Source organism: Vulpes lagopus, chromosome 1 (genome assembly GCF_018345385.1).
Source record: "Vulpes lagopus strain Blue_001 chromosome 1, ASM1834538v1, whole genome shotgun sequence".
Classification (NCBI taxonomy): Eukaryota; Metazoa; Chordata; class Mammalia; order Carnivora; family Canidae; genus Vulpes; species Vulpes lagopus.
In genome coordinates, this window is record NC_054824.1 from 87,951,387 (window position 1) to 87,975,050 (window position 23,664).

The following is a 23,664-nucleotide window of genomic DNA, read 5'->3' on the forward strand; positions in this document are numbered from 1 at the left end:
AATTAGAATGTGTGTATATAAACTTATACTGTAAAAGAAAAACAACTAGGGAGGGGGAAAGAGCAAGATTTTAGATAAGAATAAGAACTCAGGGGATGGAATTTGGGGGCTGGGCGCTGTTTAATGGAGCACACAGTAATATATACAGGAAGCTCAACATCAAGGGCATGACTAGTTGAATGAAAATGTTAACTAAGCTTCACTCGCTAAAAGGAACATTACAAATCTCTACTGGTTGGCAAGCTCAAAGGCCAAAAGTGAAAAGACATAAAACAGCTGCGCTCCAGAAAATTCAATGCAATTCCTTCTTTCCAATAACCGTTTTGAGAATTTATATGGAAGAAGTGTACATGCAGTCCTCTGTGGGTTGTTTTGTTTGTTTGTTTTTGTTTGTTTGTGCTTAGCAGAGGGACAGGAGAGAATAGATGTGGTATGGCAGGAGAGATTACAGTAATAATGTCATGACAGCTCAAAGTCAACTTTGAAAACAAATTTAAGTGGGGCTCAGAGTTTGTTAACGTTTCTCTATCTTATGCCCTAAAGTCAAACACTTTAACTGCACAATTATGGAGTTTGGAAAAACACAATGGAAATCATTAGTGCAACCTTCTCACTTCATATAGGAGGACACTGAGACCCACAGAAGTTGAATGACTTATTGAAGATTAAAGGATAAACTGATTGTAAAGCCAGGGAGAAAAAAGGTCTCCTAATTGTTGATATCACTGAGTGTGTGTGTGTGTGTGTGTGTGTGTGTGTGTGTGACTCAAGAGACTGAAATCAACCATTCAGGTGAGTAAAGTATCAAAAGTACAAGAAAACTGGCCTAGCCAGGTGTCTCCTCCATTTAATAGTGGAACTTATCCTGGCAAACAAAAGACTCATTTAACTTCTGCTTTCTTTCCCACAATGCTTGCATCCCAGGGAACCATTCAGCTGGTGAGCCCCCATCAACCATATACAACTCCTCCGATGAAAGCTGTATTCAGACTCTAAAGCAGGGAATTAGAAATAAGAAGCCCAGTCATAAGTGCACAGTGTTGTGCACAGAAAACTCATTCCATCATTTCAGCTTAAGTGTTTGGGATAACACACTGTTTAAGAAAATGATGTTCTTCCTTTCATTTATTTTTTTATTTTGTATGACTTGCACCCTAATGAAGTTTGTGGTAATAAGACCACCTTTACTAAATCTAGTTTAAATGCCTTCGGGAAAGCTCTGTAATGAAGTGGTATTCTGAAGTGTTTGAAGTCTGAAGGGAAATGAGCTGTGGTAACACAGGAAGTTCCTAGTATGAACGGACTTGTCGTGAAATAAGTCAACTTTTTACTGATGAAGCCGTGGGATTGGCGGAGGGTTACTCTGGTCATCATCCTTGTAAAACAGAATTAGTAGACCTCTTAATGCAGGTGAGCAGAGGCTACTACAAGCCAGTTATCTCTCCCAAGGAGAGGGATTTACAGTAAGAACTTTACACTCTGCTTGGAGAAGAAGAGGAAGGGGTCTTTGCCTTGAAATAGTGGAACAGACTGTCTGCGTCACTGTCTGTCCTCCTTTGGACATCCTTAGAACATACGTACATTTATGAGTTATCCTATAGAGGCTAGATTAAACAGTCTTTATTTATATCAATCTGAGTCTCAGTTATTCATAGAATTTACCAATTTTTATTTGCAGCACTGTTTATGAAGAGTACAAGCAATAACAGGATAACCAGAGGCAGAGAAGAACAAAATACAGAAGTTGTTGCCAACTCTAAATAAAGTAATATGACCATTGTGTAAAATCTTTAGTGATAAGGAGAGTTGAAAGCCAGCGAACGAATATAAAAGCCAGTTTCCCAGTCTCTTTGGTGAACCAGCATACATACAAATTACAAGCGAAAATAATCTCACAAATGCTATTGTTTTCCCAATTATTTTTATCATAAAGATTTCCAGAGAATTATGACCCTGAAGGACAGGAAGTTTTATCTTCTTACAACAAATTCAGCTGTATACAATAAAACGAGTAAAGAGGAAGAAATGTTGTTGGGACTTTTCGATCCAACATAGTAAGAAAGTTACTATTTGGCAAAATATTAAAATCATTACACTGCAGGTCAACTATTGGTTGACTTTGGTATGATTTATTAGGTGCTTTCAACATCTGTAATACACTGAAAAGTTTTAAATGTAATTTTTTACAACCTGGTGATATTCCAAGGCATCAAGGGGTTTTGTATTAAAGGCCATCTTAAATATCCCCAAGGGTGGGCTACCTTAGCTGATTTTCCACTTGCCCACTCCCAAGAAGGTCCTGACAGAGTAACATGAATGAAACAAGCCTTCTTTTCTACCCACATGGAATCATTAGTTGTTGGTCACTTAGCACAAATTACTATTACATGATCTTTGTAGAGATCCAAGACTGTTTCCCAGGGTCACAGTTTATTGGGGCTGCTGTTCAGAGCAAACAGCCCAGTCATTCAGAGGCTCTGAAATATTAAGTAGTCTTACCAGAGCCTGTGAAACTCTCCACCTCAAAGCCTCATTTCAGCAGATATCCAGCATGGCCATGTTAAGCATCGCCAACTTTAATGATCAGAGAATAACCCGATAAAACCCACCACAAAGTCCACGTTGCGCTAAGCTCTAAAAAATTATGATGCTCATCTGAGAAGATGCTGAGGGCACTGCCCTGCATCTTGGGTGTTGGTGTTTGCTGTGACTGTGCAAACAAGTTCAGTGTCCCCATGAGGCAGATGAGGCAGAAAGAAAAAGAAAAGCAGTGAGCGGTGATGGGAAGCAAATCAGAGACTAGGATAATTTTTTGGACTCATGTATAAAATCAGGCTGAGAGAAAAAACATCCAAGGGCAAACAGTACTCACAATGCAGCAGAGAATGCAGGGAAAGATGTCAGCTGATTTACAGGCTACAAGCTTGGTGTGAGTTTTGTGTCGGGAGCGGCTCTCTTCTGCTACAAAGAACGACTCCAGAACTGTTCTTGCATTATACATTGGTAAAGGATTCTAACAAAGAATTGTTTAACTGCTTAGCACGAAATACTATATAGACTGTCAGCATGCAAGTTTCTATTTCAAAAGTATCTAACGACCAGAACTTAAGCAAATTTATGCCGTGTGAAGGAGGAAGTCATAGGTTAAGGGGGACTTCATTGAAAAAAACACCAAAACAACAACAACAAAAAACAAAAAAAAAAAAACAAAAAAAAAAAAAAACCACAACTGGTGCATTCCTGTTTGCTACTGACCCTCTTCAGTTGTTGTTGTAATTGTTCCCTCATGGACTCAGGACAATTGTCCAGCTGGGTCTTCTGCTCGGAGTAAAGCTCCTGAAGCCTCTCTAGTTTTTCCCTTTCAGCATCAAGCTTTACCTTCTCCTGAAGTTCAGAAATCAGAAAATAGAAGAATAGAGATTACCTTCACACCCAAGGCAGGCGTTAGTGAACATTTCCCAAGGATAATGTAAATACACACACACACACATATATACACACAAACTAGATATCCTATGGATGTGGAAACATACCTTGTTAGTGACTAAGATAAGGGGGTGGAAGTGAAAGTAAAAAAAAGGGGGCCCCATTCCTGCATTCTCAAAACACAGTCCACTTCACTGGGTATTGGCAATAACCCCCAACCTTCCATCCTTGCTGCCTGCCTTCCCTCCTTCCTGTCCCCATGTTATAAAGCAGAAGAAGCTGGTCAGTGGTCAACAAAGGACAAAAGAAATGCCAACCAAATCTACGAGATAGCCTTGCAGAGGGTCCCTTGGCAAAGGACCAAAGGAAAGTAGTCGTTCCTCAAGTACTGTCATGGTCCAGTCTGCTCAAGGCACTTGTTAAGCAGGCTTTGGAAATTAATGTAATTTTGTCCTCAGACCAGAAGCATGCCAGGTACACATGCCAGGTACACAAGGGGACACCCTGATCATCTGAAACGGGTCTAGCTGTTTGGCCAACTTCGAAGCTTAAACAATTAGAAAATCTGATTCTAAGAAGAGCATTGGATTCAAAGGCTAGGAGAGCAGGGAAGAAGGCACCCCTGACAAAGCAGGCAGGGGAGGCGTGTTATGCAATGTGGCTACGCCGACTTGTGACATTTACTGTGGAGATGAAGACTTGTCTAGATTGACGTTGAAAATACTTGAAACACGGACTATAGAGAAAAAGGAAGGAGAACACCCAGGTGTCAGAAAATAGAAGAGAAAGGAGGAGATGACACCAAATCCTTCCTCAACCACACACTCCAAGGGGGCCTAGACATTCTCTGGCCTCTACCAGGCAAGTCTTGTAAGACAGCGATTACACAGCCTTACACGTCACCTTTTCAACTGAGAAATGATACTTCAACCTCTTTAGTGCTTGTCTTCCCAACCTGTGTTCCCTTTATGGTGCTCTGAAGCCTTGAAGTAAATCTCAGACCTGATTCTCCTGGGGTATAACTGTTAGCCTACATGGAAGTGCTTCATGAAGCACTACCCGGATTTGATCCTCTGTAAGTACAGTGACCACCACCTTACTCTCCTTGCTTTGTTCACTTGATGTGCCCCAATAGCAATAAAACTGGCTTCTGAGCTTGAGCAGAGAAGCTTAGAAGATTTTTGTTTTAAGGGATGAAGCTCTGAAATAGTCCTATAAAATTATACTTACTATAATTTCTTCATCCGAATGGCCATGATTTCCCAAACCCGTCTTTAGATTCTTTATAAAAGAGGCTATAATTTAAATCTAAAACTACAGGACATAGATACCTGTATCAGTTCACTTAGGTGTCCATTTTTGTCAGAGAATTTTCAAATGTCAAGGGCATTTTAGAAATGTGTATTTAGGTGTAAAGCGCATTTTTTTTCCTTTCAAAATGATTAAACCTGGAAGTCATAAAACTGAGAGTCCTACTTCATATGTCAATCTAAAAATGTTTCTGGAACTTAAACTTCTGCAGACTATCCGGAAAGATTCCTCAGTCTTCAAAAGCAAGTTGTGCCCCCCGGGCAACCCTAGAGTGTAGGAGTCAGAGAGGAGCCATGGCCTGGTTCGCAGACTGGAAGGATGATCAAGGGTTCATTCACAGTAAAGCTGATTATACCAGGACCAGGCAGATTCAGTCTTTAGTTTCAGAATGAATAATTTTTTCCCTTAGTACAAACAGCGATACAGAATACCGGTTGTCTCTTGGAAAAGGAAATGTGTTATTTCTTCTCTGTGTGGATCAGAGCTTGCCCTATTTACACAGCAGAAGAATTTCTTTTTTAATAATAAATTTATTTTTTATTGGTGTTCAATTTGCCAACATATAGAATAACACCCAGTGCTCATCCCGTCAAGTGCCCACCTCAGTGCCCGCCACCCAGCACAGCAGAAGAATTTTATCCAAAAAGAGTTCTATTTCTAGATAACTGTATCACAGGATTTTGCTGAGATTCTAGCTTCAAAAAAGTTTGATAACACCCCTCAAAAAACAAAAACAAAATCCCAAACAACTATCCAATCCCATTAAATACCTTGTATGAGCAAAACTATAAAATTTAAAGTTACATCAGACAGAAAACATTGATATTTGATTATATGATATTTGATTATATGGAAAGGCACTGGCCTAAAACACAAGTCTTATCTGAAGAAATAGCTCAACTATTCCTCTGATTCTCCCAATTTTTTAAATCACTGCTGATAAGCACAGATAACTAGTAGAAAGTGACTTATGTTTACATAGCGCCTTCCTTCTGAGGTGCTCAAAATGTCTTGTGATTCCATATAAGGGGACAGTGAGAAGAATTGTGCACCATTAGAACCTTCTGCAGCTTCTCTGGTTTACCGGTAATGCTATGACCACTATGTGGGTCTTAGAGCAAAAGCTTAGTGGGGCCAAAGCTAGGGCAAAGGAAGTAAAGGGGAAGGATCAAAGAACTAGTGGCAGGTGGGCCAGGCCATAAATCACAGAGGAGCAGAGAGGTGATATCACTCTCGTGCCAGCCAGAAGTTGGCTAACTTGAAGCCAGAAAGAAATGAATATTCCTACTTTCTATTTTTCGCCCAGAAAGTTTTCAAAGGAAAATTAGCTCTAGGCAACTAGTTAATTAGAGCCGAAAATATCACCTTCTGCAATGGCATTTCAGGGTTCAGGGATTCCTGCCTTTGATGTGCAAAACATGAACATTGGGTGTTACTTCCTTCCTCCAGATGGAAACTGGTAAACTCATCTATTCTAATTACTATAGGCACAGCAATATTTTCTAAACACCAAATTGGCAGTGAGCATCACTTTTTCTTTTAGGATTCATAAATCTGTTTTCAAGAAACAAATGTACTTGTGACTTTTAATGAATTTTAAATTAAATAAAATTTAAACTAAATTTTCAATAAATTTATTAAACTTTAATGAGAATTTCATGAATTTTAATAAATTTAACAGATTTAACGTTATTGGAAAAACAAGAGTATAAGGAATTAGAACACTCCAGGAAAATCCAGAGGTACAAGGGGGCATTTATAAAACCAAGAACAGAATGTGACTTCACTAGAGACACGGCTGCTTCTATTAACACTGTTCTTGTATTGATTTGTCTTTATGTGCTGGCAAAATCCAACTGGGTCTCAAATTCACTGCCAGATTTTGCCTTTTTTTTTTTTTTTAAATGTGTAAGAATGATGTTCTTAAAGTGTATATATGGCCAAAGGTAAATCATTCACAGCAAATTAAAGCGGAAATCAGTATATAAAATCAGGCTTCTCTTCGCTTCCACGGTGAGTTGTTTATTCACTCACTCAGTAAATATTTATAAGGAGAGTAAGTAGAGAAAAGAAGAAGGCTGATCACTGTCCTCACAACGTACAGTCCAGTCAGCTCTGTGATTCTTAGCCCTGACTGCACATTAAAAAATACCTGGGTGAGCTTTTAAATATACTATTTCCCCAGTCTCCACTCAGTCAGACATCCAGGAGCCAAAGGCTGGGATATGAGCATTTAAAAAAATCCTGCCATGTTTTCTCATACACAGCCAGGTTAGGAAACCCTGAATGAGCCACTCAGGCTGATGAGAGAGGCAAAGGCGATTAACAACTATTCTTTTTTTTTTTTTTTTAATGAAAACACAAGATATTAATACACAAGGCTCCGAAGAGTGCTCTCAAAACATTTGGCTTAGCACCTTTACTTCATAGTATAAAAGGTCCCTTTTACAAGTGACATCTCGATTGTACATATTTTTTACACTCAGATTAAATGCCTCAAGTAAACCAAAGAGTAGACTGTGAGATTCTGATACATTTCAAGTTCAGATGCAAAATGACTCTCTTCTAGTCAGACAAATGATCAAGAGTGTGGATGGGTTTCCCCTAAGCAATCTAAGCTTGTTCACAAGAAGCACCAATAATCTTTAATGAACTTAATAATCCAAAACTCATCATAGGACCACTGATTTTGCTGGATGTGTGGTTAAAAGACAGTAACATAAGTTTTCTCTCTTTTGAGTTGTATTTTTGAAGGAAGGAACTGAAAATTAAGTTGCTGGCTCTATCTGAATTTCAATATTACACAGATTCTTGAATACCAATGAAGAAATAATTTTACCACATTAAGTTATACTTGGCAAGCAGATGGTTCAAGGTTACTCTGAAAAGATGCTTACTTTATAAGCTTATAGGGCTGCCAGATAAAATAGAGGACACTCAGTTAAATTTGAATTTCAGGGGATCCCTGGGTGGCTGAACGGTTTGGCCCCTGTGTTTGGCCCAGGGCATGATCCTGGAGTCCTGGATTGAGTCCCACATCAGGCTCTCTGCATCATGGACCCTGCATCTCCCTCTGCCTGTGTCTCTGCCTCTCTCTCTCTCTCTGTATGTCTCTCATGAATAAATAAAATCTTAAAAAAATTTTTTTTTTGAATTTCAGATGAATGACAAATGATCTTTTAATATAAGTATGTTCCAAATAATGCTTAGGGCATAATTACTGTTTATCTGAAATTCAAATGTACCTGAGCATCCTACATATGTAAATATATTATTGTATAAAAATATATATATAGATATAGGATAGGATGTACATAGAAGATCTATACACATTTATTTATTTATTTATTTGCTAAATCTGGCAACTCTATTAGCTTAATAAAGATTTTCTTAAAACTTAAGGTCCATCTTTGTATTTTTCAATCTGTTGCACAGAACCCAGCACTAAGTACTTGGGTTTCATGAAACATTGGGTCAGGTTTGGAGTTGATGCAGTGATATGTTTAAACTCATAGCACCTAAGCCATAATTTCTGAGGTTGGTCGATCCAAAGTCCTTTCCTTATATCCTGAAAATATCCTTCTTTCTAGTTCCTAAAACCTGTGGCTTGGGAGGTAGGCATCCTCATGGGTTCACAGATTAGGCAATTAGTGGCTTTAGGTCCAAAATCACTTATCTGAAATTCTTAAGGCCAGATGTGTTCCAGATTTCAGAATATTGTGAATTTTATAGAGGTAACATAGTTCCTACAGCATGTATTAAAAGGAATTTCCAGTAAGGTCTGGGCCAGTACCTATAATCAAACACATTTCTATTTCTGCAGCTACTTATGAATATTTACACAAGTGTGAATATCAGTCAGAGTCAGGTTTTACAAGCAACTAAGTTTTGGTGTTAATCTTACAAAATGATCTTTCCCCCCATATAACTTTTCAGATGTTAGAATTGCAGAGAAAAGATTATGGACTTGCGTCAGCAAATGGTAGCTGAGAACTCATTCTCTGCCTGCCTCTAAAGAGGCACATCCTTATACTTCTTTTTTGGGATTTTATTTCCTTTAGTTTTGGCATTTTAATTACACAATTGATGGATTTTTAGTGTAGAAAACTGGAAAATCAGAACCCTAGGGATTTGTATAATCAAACAACGACCAGAAAAAAAAAATAATAACCCTAATCTGGAATCCTGTTGATTTAATCCCCAAATCCCATGATATTCTTCTACTTCCTCTAGTCAGGGAGTTAACTTTGAAATGTAAGAAAGAGGCAAGGGAAGGGCTGGGTCCCCTCTGAACACTGACTGTGACCTGGCAAACGCTTTGCACTCAAGAAGCATTAACACTTTGCTGAGGAATTCTGGGCCAGGCTCTCTGTCTTCCCCTGGCTCTGAAGGGAGGATGGAGAGGAAGTAACAGGTACTTTGGCAAGATAATAATGGGGAATAAAATGTAACCATTTAAGATACAATGATATATGCTTATTGTAGGAAAAATAATCAAATAACTTGAGATTTCACTGTGGCACATATTATATGGCATAAAGTGATTTAAGTTTCAATTCATACCTTTAAGCCTGTTTAGTTATAAACAAGTACAGCCCAGGATGGCAACAAATACCATAATCTATCTGTGCGAGGGCAGATCCTAAAACAAAGAATGGTTGAGCCTTATGATGAGCATCTGGGCAATGGAAAGACTCTACTACAAGACTACAGATGCAGCGCCCTTCCTTAACCATTTTACTGAATTTCAGTACAACTGGCTATTGATTTTTGCATGCCAAAGAAGCAGAGATGAGACACAGATAATAATCTTAGAGGAAATTGAAATTTCTCTATAATAAAGAGAGGAAATTGGAAAACTATTTTTAGTTTTGAATTCTTACTGTAGTCAGAATGAGGCAAAGACAGAGGGAAAATCTTAAAAAAAAAAAAAAAAAAAAGACAGGGAAAAGTCTCTATAAACAAATGCATGTGTCCACACCTGCTCAGCAGTTGCTCCAACTGGGCTGTGCCTTGGAATGGGGGAGTGGCAAGAAGGGAAGCCAAGTCCACAACCAGGCCTTTGCCAGAATGGCGCTTCATGGTCCTGGTGGCTTCTCCACTCTGTCGCTAAACTCATTAAACTGAATCAGTTCACTAGGACAGAGGTTAACAATTCTCTCTCCTTTTACTCACCCCAGGAAAGCGCTATGGCCTCTGTGATTACTGCTTCATCAAATAAATATCCTCTCTGGACTTACGTTCAAGTCAAATACTTATGTTTGTTCAGGGTTTACCCATATTCATAGATTCTATTTGTGATGTGGCTACTGTCTGAAAACACAATAGGCAGGTGGCATTTAGCTCAGAGCCACATGGAAATGAGTTTCCTGATGCTTTTGACAGTGTAACTCCTAAGGACAGAGAAAAGTCAGCTCAGGGAGCCACTGCAAACGTGTTCAATAAATATATAGTTGAATACACTGTCTATATTTTATGTTGTTCATATTTTATATGCTGTCTATATTTTATGTTGTTTATATCACTGATGGTAGCATATAATAAATAGCAGTCATCTATAACATACAGGTTTCCCCCTGTATCTGAAAGCTGAGCAATCCTATGAAACCTTTCCTAAGCCAAAATGGGGTAAAGTGAAGAAGCAATTACCATTAAATTATATGGAAAAAAAATTTAAGCCTTCCCAGACCCTCCAAAATAACCTCTCTTAGGCTTTCCTGATACCTTAGGACACGTCTTGCTCACTAACAGATGTACAGAATAAACAAGGCGAGATCAAGCACAGATACTCCCAGAGTTGGAAGCTGTGGCTGCTTAATGCTGAGCTGCTGCTGTAGTTCCCGGGGAAGGAGCTTGATGGCACCACTCTGGCTGCTGAGGGTGCGAGTGTACGCTGCCCCTGTACCAGCTCACGGCAGCACAAATGCTGAATCCTATCCATACACTGAAGGCTATGTTCACTTCTCAACTTTTTGCATAAAAGCGGAAATCCTCTTCGGATTTCTTTTGGTTAGTGAGGATAGATTCTAATGGAATTCTTTCGTAAATGTGTGGCAACCATAATGTGAACTTTTGAAAAGTGAGTGATACCTGTATATTAATTTATACCAAACAGGTAAAATAGAATGCTAGTTCCCAAATCAGATAAGAGAAATAGTACTAAAGCCTGGCCTCCAGTGCCAAGGAAACAATGTCAATAATTTCACATCGGTATTTGAAATTTGAGGTGTTAGTAAGCCCTCTTCCTATGCTCTAGGCCTTGTATCCAACAAGCAGGGCCAGGCTTACAGGATGTGCTATGGACATCTGAAGCAGAGCTTGCCCGATGGGGATATCTTTCCAGGTTTTGGTTTTCTCATTCCACAGTTTATATCTGACAGCAGCAACAGGTGTATGGAAAAGGAAACGAGATCCAAAGGGGCAAAGGCCACTTCCTCCTTCTGTCTTACACTCTGGCTCAACTGGCAGTGTGACTACAAGCCCACTGGCATGTGTACTGAAGCACACCATCCCAGATGGCCTGAACTTGGCAGCACATAGCTCTTGAGCAGGTGTTTGGCTCAATGTTTCTGTTAAGGGCCCGCCTGGGCTTGCTGTTAGCAGGAGATCCAGGGACAATATTCCTGAAGCATACTGGGTGGTATTCTAGTGCTGTAAGCTGGGTAAACAGTGGGTAGCATTGCCTTCCTCTATTTTACATGCTGGAGAGGGACATTCATATCTAAAAAGCCCCAAATAAATGTGAAGTATGAAATATGGTTTGTACAAGGCCTAAAAGAACAACAGGGAGAAAATAATCTGAACTGGAAAGAACTGAAAGGGCTTTTCTGAAAAGCTAACAATGAACCTCAGCCCTGAAAGACAGAACCAACAAGATATGGAATTTGGGGAAGGGAATTCCAGGTGTGGGAAACAGATCCACAAGGAAACAGATCTGGTAGGGGGTGGGGGTGGGAAGCTCTTTAAACAAATAGAAAGAAAGTCACCATGTACATTGTGTGAAGGAGGGGAGAGTGACAAAGGCACGCGACAAGTCAGGAATTAAGATTTACATAAAACTTATATAAAATATGGTGGAACACAAAGCAGAGTGAAGTGACCTAATTTATATATTTTTAAAAATCGCTCTGGCTGTTGTGAAGAGAATGAGCTAAAGGGAAGCAAATGGGAATGGAAGTAAAGAAGAGATTCTGATGGGTTAGAAGAGAACGCTGTTAGTGGAGATGCAGAGAGGCTAAACTAACTGAGAGCTCTTAATGTGAAGGTGATGGAGAAAGAAGGTCAAGGTCTACTTCCAGGTTTCCATTTGGATATAGAGGTGGCTGGAGATGCCGTCTCCTGGACTGGGAACACTGGAGGAAGAATAGGATTGGTGGTGGGGGTGAGGTGAATTGTGGAAGACAAGGGGGAGAAGATCAAGAGTTCATTACGAACATTGAGTCGGCAGTAGCTGTGAAATGTCTGAGTGCAGATGTCAGGTAGACTACAGGATATGAGTCAGAAGTTCAGGAAAGTGTTGGAGGCTACAGACACACTTGACTGTCACCAGCGTATACAGGTCATGGGAAGCCATGGCTATAAAAGAATGTGAGGATACGAGAGAAGAAGGTTCAGATCAGAGACAAACACTCTAGCAACTGGTTTTACAGAGGTAGAGGAACAAGCAAAGGGAACCCAGCTGGAAAAGTCAGAGAGAATGGGGAAGAGAAAGAGAAGGGGAACCAGAAGAGGAGGCACCCAGAGGCCAAATGGTGGATGGGGAGAGGCAAGTATGAAGAAAAAGATCTGTTCCCGGTCTTGAGTGCTGCCCAGGAAGTCTGATTGCAAGAGAATTAAAAAAATGCAGTAGGCTGGGCAGTAAGTTAGATGTTAAGAGACACACTTCTGATGGAATACTGGGGGTCTAAGCCGACCGTAATGGGGGCGATCGGTAATTAGGAACTGAGGAAGAGACCTCGCAGCATAGCGGGAACACTGTTTGAAAAGCATGGCTACAATGAAGAGAAATGAGATACGGCAATAGCTGGAAGGTAGTTTATATTTAAATAATAATAAAACGTAAAAATAATGTTGATATGCTGGCAGTAACAGTCCAGTAAGGAGGGGAAGGCTGGGGTGGGGGTGGGGGGTACAGGAGAGCTGACCTTGAGACAGTAGGATGGGATGACACCCACAGTACCTCCAAAGGCACTTATCTTTGAGGGGTGGAGAGAACCCTCCTTCATTGTAAAGGATAGGATACATCTGGTTTCTCAGGGAAGTGGGTGGTGAGGTCATCATAGTGGGAGGAAAACAGACCAGAGGTCTGAACAGAATAAAAGCGTGAAACAGCCATGTCTTAAACTGGTATAAGTTTATTTGAAAAATATAGTAATGCTGCCAAGTGGTATCGAGTCTCTCTTTGAGTTTGGTTGTCAAAATATGTATAAGGTCATCCAGTCCAGTCTGTTTCCACTTCCCTTGTCCTTCTCTGGAAGCTCTAATCCAAAGCCAGTTTCTGCCACTTTTTATACCATGTAATGACAGACAATAATCCCACTTTCTAAGACCAACGAATCCTCTAACAGCTGCACAAGCCAGTCCTAAACTTCTAGCCCCCACTGTCCCCTCTCCTATGCACAGCCTCTGTCAAGCTTACCAAAACAATAATAGGAAGAATGGAGGTGGCCTCCTTTCTTGTTTCTGCCCACATTCCGGGAGTCCCACCTCTCCTTCAGGTCCTCAGAATATAACACAACTTTCCCTGGGAGATGGGATTAAGCTTTGACATGGCTTGCTTCACTTTTGTGTCTCATGCTAATGATAGAGACAAATAGAATTTGCAGGCCATGCCATGTGTGTGTTACACAACAATAAATAACTACATCCATGAGGAAGGTTCATGGAGAACATGATACCCATTCCTATGTCCCACAAGTTTTCCAGTATGATATAAAAATAAATACTAATAAGCACCCCAAACAAAGACTTCTAATACTTCCCACAATTTCTTGCTATACCCATGCTGAATTTTGAAAAAGCAGAATCAGCCTCTACTGCAGATCTAGACAATCAATCCTTTGACTTCGTTTTGAGCTTTAAAAAAAAAATATACCAACAACCCAAATGGGTTTCTTTACTATTTCAAAGTCTGGAGCTAGAAGGAATGGACATAAAACTTAATGTGAAAAAGCTGTGTAGTTAATCTTGACAAGCAGGCAACCAAGAAATTGATGTGTAGCTGTTAGTCTGACATCAATTTCTGACAATATCACTTTGAGCTCATTCTCTGGCACCAAGATCAAATGCCCTTATTTATAGGGTCTCAAACAAAGAAGAGCCTAAAAAGGAGGCCGCATTCAGTAGAAATCCTTTTCACATACTACCCACTAGAACTTACTCAAAGTGATTTTTTTTCTTTTTCTCAGCTTAGTGTAGAAGATGGTATACAAGGAAGAATGTGTTCAAGTTCATTTGCTTCTTCCCTCTGAAACTGGAATTTCATTTTTTAATTTTAGGCTTAGTTTAGCTGCAACTAACTCAGAATGTGAGAGAAGAGTGAGTAAAATATTTCCCAGGGGAAACAAATAAATAGACAAACAAAAAAACCAACAACTACCCTGAATTCTAAAAATTGTAGTTAATTTTTCCCACTTTCCTAGTAGATATCCACCAACATTCAGGTTGCAGCTGAAATGTATGTGTAAGACTTTTTCAAGGTGTCAACTGTGTTTCATGGCTATTTTCCACTTGGCAGTGTGCGAGGATTCCCTGTCAACTCCAATGCATTTGTCAAAGAGCAGTGCTCTTGCATTGAAGACAATGGCAAGGCAAGATAGATGAGATGAATGGTTCCCATTCAAAGTCTTAATAAACAGAAAAATGAAAAGGAAAAAGGCAACCATATATGAATATGCTTAAGTCATCCCCATAGGATACCAGTGGTTAAGAAGTTTAGCATGCTGAAAACAATCTTTAAAAAACACAGTACAATCAGAAGAGCAGAAAGGCTGCTGGAAAAAAAGCAAGTCACTCATCTCAAGTAGATTTAGCTGCCATGAATATCAGATCGAAAGTTCAATGGGCTCTACTCTCTTAGCATCCACAGCTCGGTCACTGACAGTTCTTTGTGAAGAACTTACCTCATCTTAAGGCTTTCCTCTAGAACCACTGTCTCCAGGAATATGACACACAAATCCAAAACCACGGCAATTCATACAACATTTAAATTTGACCAAATGGAATCACCATATTGCTCATAAACATTGCATTCGAATATACTTTTCCTTTACCTTGGTCTTTTCACCAACGATGTTCTTTTCCAGTTCTGCTATTTTCCGGTTTAGATGATCCAAAATTTCCTTCTCTTTCATAAGTTCAGTTGTTTCAGATTTTTGTTCTCCGTCCAAAAGAGCACATTCCATATCCAACTGAGGACACAAAACAAAGCTCAGAGGTGTTTCACCTTCAGAGAGATTCTCAACTGCCCACTTTAGAAGTGCATTTTTAACAACTACAAATTTCAAAAGGTACTATGGTATCAGTCGGACTGGGGGATCTAGAGAGCACCCTGGAGAGTCCAGGTGAGACTCAAAATTCCTATATAAGAAAGCCGGACAGCCCACAATGTATTTACTAAGAAATCTACCTATCATTTAATTTCTCTACTATAACTCCTTTTCTACTAACTTCTCCATAATATTTGACCTATTTGCTCAGATTCAGGCTCAAGCACAAACCATCTTGGGAGCAGCTGTGTCTGTCTTTGTTTGTCCACAGAGCATGGGAAGTGAAAATTACACCCGCCCAGCATGCAAGTGATGCATTCTTAGCAATGCCAGCAGGAGGGACGTCCAGGGTCTGTGTATAAGATGACAGGTGAGCAGTCCCCTTCTACTTATAGCTATCTGCATCATCTGTGAGTATACACATGCTAGGCAGAAGCATTTGCTCCTACTTGCTCCATGGAGATAGTATGAAAATTACCCCTTTCTCCTATTATAGTAATGGACGATGTGTCTGTCTCCTCTCTGGTTTGCAAACCTCTAGAAAGCTAGTCTATGTTTGATTCATATATAAATCCTCCTATAGTACCAACATGATGTCCAGCTCATAGTAAGCATACTCAGGAAACTGTTGGATTTGAACTTGGACACCTCAGCTGACAGACAAATCTATAGCAAGTCGGAAAGCATACACTACTTAAGACAAAAAAATTTTTTTTAAGATTTTACTTACTTATTAGGGACACAGAGAGAGAGAGAGAGAGAGAGACAGACAGACAGACAGATAGAGACAGAGAGACAGAGGGAGAAGCAGACTCCATGCAGGGAGCCTGATGTGGGACTCGATCCTGGATCTCCCGGGGCTGAAGGCGGCACTAAACCGCTGAGCCACCAGGGCTGCCCAAGACAAAATTGATTATATCCAAAGTACATCAAAAATGGCTTCATATGTTTGACTCATCTGACTTAAGAAAAAAAAGATAAGGAAAAAGAAATTTTTTTAAAAAAAGTTATTTTTACCCTATACAGGGTGCACTGAAAAAAATATTATTTCACTGTTGATTTCTATTCTGCTTCCAAAGTCTATGCCTTAATGGGCAGTAATATTCTTAAGCTAGAGGAAAGTGAGAAACAAGGGAGGGGTAAAAAATCAACTCCTGGTTTATACCTCTCTGGAAGACTCATCCATCTGGTCATTTATGTCTTTGATTTTTTGTTCAAGTTCTTCGAGGTTATTTAGAATTGTTATCCGGGTCTCCTCCATTGCTGCCAACTCCTGAATCCTTTGTTCTTCATTTATACCCTCTGGGGTCTGCAATTAATCAACACAGAAAAGAGCTATTCACACCTCAATTCCAGAATCTCCCAATTTATAGTAGTAAGTCTCTTGTTTCAAAGTCTCTATACCTCTTTGGATTCTAAAATCCAAAACCACAATCACCTGGATGCTTTGGATTCTAAAAGCATCCTGGTGATTGTTCAGTTGCAATTCTGCATTTTCCCATAAATCCTCAGCAGTAAGGTTCGTAAGTTACCTCATACAAATCAACTTAAATTCACCCATTCATATTCTTTTAAGAGATCATATAGTTGAGGAAGTTGTGGTCCATAGAGATTGGAGCAACTTCTCTAAGATTATAGAGAAAGTTTGGCACAGCAAAGAACTAAAAGCTATACAAGACTTTTGACATCTTCCTCAAGAATCTCTTGGGCATGCTGCTACCTTCACTCCAAGCCACATATTCTCTCCCATCTCTGAGTGAGCATAGCTCCTACAACAGTCTTCTGAATCTCTAGCCATCCTCCTGGGTCCCACCTCCTGGGTTTTCTGTGAATGAGTGCATTCATGCTTATTTGTTTCCTTTCCAACACACTGTGGAAAAGTAGGTATAATGCTCTTGGCCCCTCTCACCGCAATGTTTCATAAAGTGAAGAATAAGGACAATACGGGCCTTATTACTTTGGTGGTTCCCAAAATGAGTGAAAACTATACACTTAATATGAAGTTAACTCATGTTTCACTTCTTGTGCTTGCACGTTACTTACTGTCTTTATCCTACAGGACCTTCTTCCTGTATAATGTTTAAGATACTACTGGGCCAATGGGCTTTTGGGACACAAAATAGGACACAGGTCATCATTCACAAAATCACTGCATAGAAAAAAAGCTTGAGTTCCTTGGCAAGGAATGAGAAAGTCAGGAAAGAAATTAAGTAAGAGAGAACAGACTTCCAACCCTGAACAGAGTTTTGACAAATGCCCAGGGAAGAAAGGAATATTTAGGATCAGATACCAGCCAAAATGGGACTGCCTATTGTTTTAAGAAGAGAGAACAGTGAATTCAAAATAGCCTCTTTTTTCAGGAATTCTTTCTAGAATTAGTTATTCTAGATATTACCTTCTAGAGATCAGTCTTTCTGTAAGTCAAAGGATGCTGGGGTATTGGCACATTATTTATTCAGTTTTTATCTCTCCTTGAAAAAGATGTAATTTCTTGGCATTAGTAAGTTAACCATGAAATAATTTCATACTTGGACATTAAAAATAGCAGCCTGGATAAGTAAATTATTGAAGATTACTCATTAGTCAGGGCAAAGAATATTCATATTAACCAAAGAGATCAATAAAATTTAGTATGCCTCACTAAGTTCATTTAATTTATTTAATGATCTTGAAAATAACGTCAAGAAGATAGCCAGCATGTGGCATTTCTTTATTCATATTCTTTATTCTTTATCCTACTCCACTGTGCCTTAAGGAGATTAAACAATTGAGATGTCACAGGATCTCAGGTTGATTAGCAGAAGTACGCAGGCCTTCTAAATTTTGACACTTAGACTTTCAATTGCCGTCTTATATGCAGTATCTTACCAATTAATAAAACAACCGCTGACTTTTTTATCACAGACAATGAATCCCATTGTCTTAATGCTCAGGTGCCCGTTTTAGGGCGTGAGGAAGGCCTGTAAGAGTGAATGGCATTCCAAAACCACTGACGTGTCATCCTCGCAGGAAAGCCTCAAGAAGGCCGGTATCCTGTTGAGCTAACATTTCATATTAGATTTCAACTGCCAACATGGTTTAAAAATATCTCTTTCACTTGTGGAAATAAAGCATTAAGACAAAACAAAAGCTGAACAGTCTGCAAAACCCTACACCTTCCAAACAAGTAGAAGGTGAAGAAAGGTGACAGTGGTGATTATAAATGTCTAACTCAAAGTTTCTTTCTTCCTTTCTTTTGAAGATTTTATTTATTTATTTATTTATTTATTTATTTATTTATTTATTTATGAGAGGGAGAGAGATTGCTTGTGCCCCCATGCCCATGAGTGGGGGGAGGTGCAGAGGGAGAGGGACAAGCATACTCCACACTGAGCATGGAGCCCATCTCGGCATTGGATCCCACGACCATGAGATCATGGCCTGAGCTGAAATCAAGAGTCAGAACTCAACCGACTGAGCCACCCAGGCACTCCTAACTCAAAGTTTCTAAAAACTTGATCACAGTAGGCATATTTGATTATAGACTATTTGAGAGGCTGTTTATAGCAATCGATGCTATGTAGGAAATGGTTCTTTTTTGTTATTTATAAAGAGCAAGATCTTCTAAGGAGATTCTAAAATGCTAAATGGTCTGTAATGGAGTGGGATGAGAATATTGTTTACACATGTATGAGGATCCCCAAATATGCCATGAGGGCACCTGATCTCCACAAAGAAAAGGGGAGAGACAGTAGGAACAGGAAACTTTTTATCTACTTTTCCCCCCCAGATATCTTCTTGGAAACTCCTTGCAATCAGAGGAAGTTGCAATGTGTGCAAGTGTGAGGGCAATCCAGCGGAGAATGATTACTCAGAGAAGAGGGGAAAAGTTCTCAAGGAAAAGAGGTTTTTTTTTTCCAAATAACTATATGAAGTAATGGATGTTAGTTAAATTAAATGTGGTAATCATTTCACAATATTTGTAAGTAAGGTCACAATGCTGTACATAAACGTACACAGCACTGTGTATGTTGCTTACATCCCAACACTACAGGAAAAAAGAGAGAAGAGTGAACTACTCTCAGCTTTCATCTCAGGTGGCAGAAGACAGGTTCACAAAAGTCAATTAAAATTATCACATTTTCGGGAGCCTGAGTGGCTCAGTCAGTTAAGCATCTGACTTCTGGTTTTGGCTCAGGTGGTGATCTCAGGGTCATGAGATCGAGCCCTGTGTCAGGCTCTGCGCTCAGTGGGATGTTTGCTGGAGATTTTCTCTCCCTCTCCCTCTCACTACACTCTCACTCCTTCTAAAATAAATAAATGTTTAAAAAATAGAATAGAATAGAATAGAATAGAATAGAATAGAATAGAATAAGCATATTTCCAAGGTCATCTGTATCTGTAAATGTTAGGTAAAACAAGTTCCAGAATGCTAAACCTCAAGTTTCCTAAAAATCATTACAATCTTTGCTTCCTTAAATCAGCTTAGAGTGTTTGTCACATTCCTTTCTTCTCTATTGATCCTTAGATCAATTAATAATGGACCCTGTTCTTTGCTAAGGAAATAATTGAGTCAGCAGATTACTAAGAAGGAAAGCATCCAAAACAAATGGTCAGGACTTAATAAAACATTGTCCTATTGGTCCTGAGGTAACATATATCTGTCTCCAAAAAGTCATAAATGCAAACCTCCATCCTTGGAATGCATCCCCCTCCCTCACTCTCTGCCTAAGCTGTTGCGTGGTAACCAGAGGCGCCTTTGACATTTCCTGTCTCTAAAGGATGCACAGTCTTATATGTCTTGCTGCAACAGAGGCTGCTCTAAGCGTCAGAGGCCTCCTTTTCCACAAAAGCATATTTGAGCAATTAAAAACATCTGCCGTCATCTGCCCATTTACATGCCAGCGGCTCTCTTGTCCCAGGCCTCTTCAGGAAGAAACCTGCCTCCCAAAAGATTGTCCTTAAAGAGAGACACACAGCTCACTGCTTGAACAAAAATCTGGCAGCTGCCCATGATGGAAGAAATGGGAAAGGGTTTTAAATGAAAAGGAAGCCAAGCACTTCAAAGGAACCCTAATGGCTGCTGAAAACAGCTCAAGTTTTCAAACGGCGGGTCATTTACTTTGCCTGAACACAAACAACTTTTGATTCCGCCCCCCATCCTAGATTCTAACAGTTACAACTTTCTGGCAGTAGAGACAAATGTCCTATTCAGAAGTATTCTCCATGGAGAATGAGTAAGGTCAACGTGGTCATTAGGAGAAAGAAGGACCGGACGTTTCTGAGTCCTGATGTTGATGATGGGAGAACTCAGAAGGCAGACACAGACGTCTTCCAAGGAACATGGAGTGAAAAAGTCAAAACCAACATGCAAACTCCCCCTGAATACTACTCCAGGTGATAATAAACTAACGTCAGAATTTAGCACCAAGATAAGGTCTTTCTCTTAATCAGTTTGTGTCCTCCTCCTACAACAAAAACTTAACTAATGAATCTTTTGGTGGTTTTGATTCTTTGGCTATAATTGCCAAGAATCTCAGAATGGAACTTCATGGTCAGAGTTACTTACTTAATTAATCCCATTTATTCAAATAAATAAATTATTGCGATTATGGTGTCTGTTTTCCCCCTCCTAATTACTATTTTTGGTGTGTTAATTTTATCTCAATAAAATTTATGTCTTCTTGCAGCTCTCTTAAATCCTTTCTAGATAAGAGGCAAAAGAATTTTTATTTTAATTTCATAGAAAAAAGATTCTTGGGGTGCCTGGATGGCTTAGTCACTTAAGCATCTGACTCTGGATCCCTTGATTTTGGTTTAGGTCATGATCTCAGGGTTGTGAGATCAAGCCCTGCACTGGGCTCTGAGCTGGGCATGGAGCCTGGTTAAGATTGTCTCTCTCCCCTCCCTCTGCCTTCCAGTCACACACTTGCATGCCTGCACACACTCTGTCTCAAAAAAAATTTTTTTTCACACACAGGTGAAAAAAGTAACATCAAAAGATTATCCTTCAATTCCATTTAAGAAATCCTCAAATTTGAAGGACATTTTGAAATCATTATACAACCAGAAGACTAAGCAATAATTATAACTACATATGAATCTTAAACTCCTATACCTCTAAAAAAGATCACAAGTAAAGTCAAGGGGAAGACCACTCATGAAAAAAGCTACTTTCCTTATAGGTAGTTCATATTACTTAGTAAAAACAAGATAAGAAGATTTTTAAAAATGGGTGAAGAACATGAACAAGTGGGTCAAAAATACAAATTAACAACTGAAAATATGAAAAGGTGCATAATTAAAGAGAAGCAAATTAAACACCAATTAACTTAGCATATTAAAAAATTATGATAATATACAGCCTTGGCCAAGTGAATGCAGAACAAGGTGTGCTCATAAACTGTTAGTGAAAGTGTCACCTGGAAATGTATAATTTGGAAATATTGGAATAATATTGAATATAAATATTCAATATTCTTATTAATTTATGTTCCAATATAAATATTGGGATAATATTGGAATAATATTGAAAATATTGAAATATTTGAAAAAATGAATAATATAAAAACCCTTTTATTCAGCAACTCCAATTTTAGTAAATGATCTTGCAGATACATTTGCACAGTTATTTGCTGCCTATAGATTTTATTAGTAAAAAAAACTAGGGACAGTTTACATAGTATTTCCAAACAACAGAATACTAGTCAGCTATTAAAAAGAATGAGGCAGAGCTGTGTATACTAAAATGCAAAGATGTTCAGATATTTAGTGAGGAAAAGAAAAAGAGCAGAACACTGTATGTTTATATATGTGTGTGTGTGCATATATAGGGGACATAAACAGGTGCATCCGGGTCTTCATCGGAGTAACAGACCATAGATAAATAACACATAGCCATATATGCACAGAAATATTAAGAAGGCAGGTAAGACACTTTGTGTTTATTTCTCAGGTGTACAACTGGGAGGGGGCAGAGAAAGAAGAGAAACTTCTTTCTTTTGACTTTTCTGTTCAGCTATAGTTTTTTCTGGGGCACATTTGTTACTTTATGGTAAACACCCTAATTTGCTGCACCTTGTTTAGCTAATGACCTCTTAAATCGAAGCTTCACTGAGAACATTTTGGAAAGCAAGTAAAGGTAAAACCTCTAGTCTCTAGGCCAATGCAGATGCCAAGCCCCACGCCCTAAATCCTGGTCTTTTTGCTTTGTCGCCTTTACCTTTGGTAGGATACTAAGATAAGCAGACTCGCTGGAAGTTTTCAGAAAGGCCGTTGTGAAGTCCCTGAGCAGGTCATCATTCCTGATGCTCCTGGGGGAGAGGAGGCTGGCACTGCTCTGACCGATGCTCCCAAAGACCGGCAAGTCGGTGTCATGGAGAGAAGCCTTCTGGTGGCACCTGTACCTGGTGTCAGGGCTCACCATGGCTTCTTCAAACACGGACTCCTCGTCCGACAGCTGCAGCTTCTCAAGCTCCTTATTGATCTTCTGCACATCTGCCACGGAGGTGCCAGTGGACAAGCGACTGTCAGGCTTCGTGTATTCAGCACATAGACTGAGGATGGTCTCCAGACGCTGTCTCTCCTAGAACGCAGAAGAGGGGGAGGTCAGGGAGTGTGAGGACACACACAATCACGAATAAAAAGATTGGAGAGGCTGGGACCACTGGCGATTTCATCCCACAGGTCAACCCACAGACGGCAGGCCGGTGATGAGTTTCCATCATCTCTCTTGGGTGCGTTTAAGGATCTATATGAAACCCAGGTGAAAAAGGCCTGATTTTCTTCCCAAACTCAATTCTGGCCGTCCTCTCTCCTTGAATGTCCCATTGCTGATCCTACCATGTGGCAGCCCTCGGGAAGCCTTTTCTTGATATTTATCATTTCTCTGAACACTTCAAAGGTTTTCCTTCAATCTCCTTTTTAAAATATCTTCCCTCCTCTTTCCTTCTCTACCTCTCTGCCTCCAACATACCTAGTTCTTTCATCACTATTGACTTAACAGTTGCGCTTAAAGTTAATTCTCTAGCATCTTAGAGATACAGGCATGAAAGAAAAATGCTAAAGAATCTTCTAAGTTAAAAAACATTTCTCCTTGAATTTTTTTTCAATATTTTATTTGACATGCCTCAAAATTTTCAATACTTTTCTTATTTCTTGTCACGAGATAAAGGTCTTTTCCATCAACTTCTCACGTGAGTAATTAAAATTATGAAGAAGTAGAAATGTTGCATAAAAATGAAAAACTTTTCATGTCATGTCCAGATAGAAAGAAATCAATGTATTTCAGATTCTGAGATCATTTTGACTCATTTAACTGGAAAATAAAATGATAATTCATGGGGCAGCCCGGGTGGCTCAGTGGTTTAGCGCCGCCTTCAGTCCAGGGCCTCATCTTGGAAACCCCGGGGGTCAAGTCCCGCATCGGGCTCCCTGCATGGAGCCTGCTTATCCCTCTGCC

At 39.5% G+C, this 23,664-nt stretch overlaps 1 protein-coding gene across 22 annotated transcripts in view; it reads right to left on the bottom strand.

Annotated features, from left to right (window-relative positions):
* The window catches only part of PHLDB2 (pleckstrin homology like domain family B member 2), a 219,383-nt gene that overhangs the window by 40,911 nt on the left and 154,808 nt on the right, over window positions 1-23,664 (bottom strand). For 20 of the 22 annotated variants that reach the window (XM_041727075.1, XM_041727068.1, XM_041727058.1 and 17 more), the window contains 4 exons: window positions 22,426-22,788; window positions 16,390-16,533; window positions 15,009-15,146; window positions 3,256-3,384 (listed from right to left, as the gene is read on the bottom strand). In XM_041727075.1, the coding sequence (XP_041583009.1) occupies window positions 3,256-3,384; window positions 15,009-15,146; window positions 16,390-16,533; window positions 22,426-22,788 (774 nt within the window). The remainder of the gene's footprint in view (window positions 1-3,255; window positions 3,385-15,008; window positions 15,147-16,389; window positions 16,534-22,425; window positions 22,789-23,664) is intronic. The other 2 variants (XM_041727040.1, XM_041726996.1) reach the window with 1 other exon arrangement.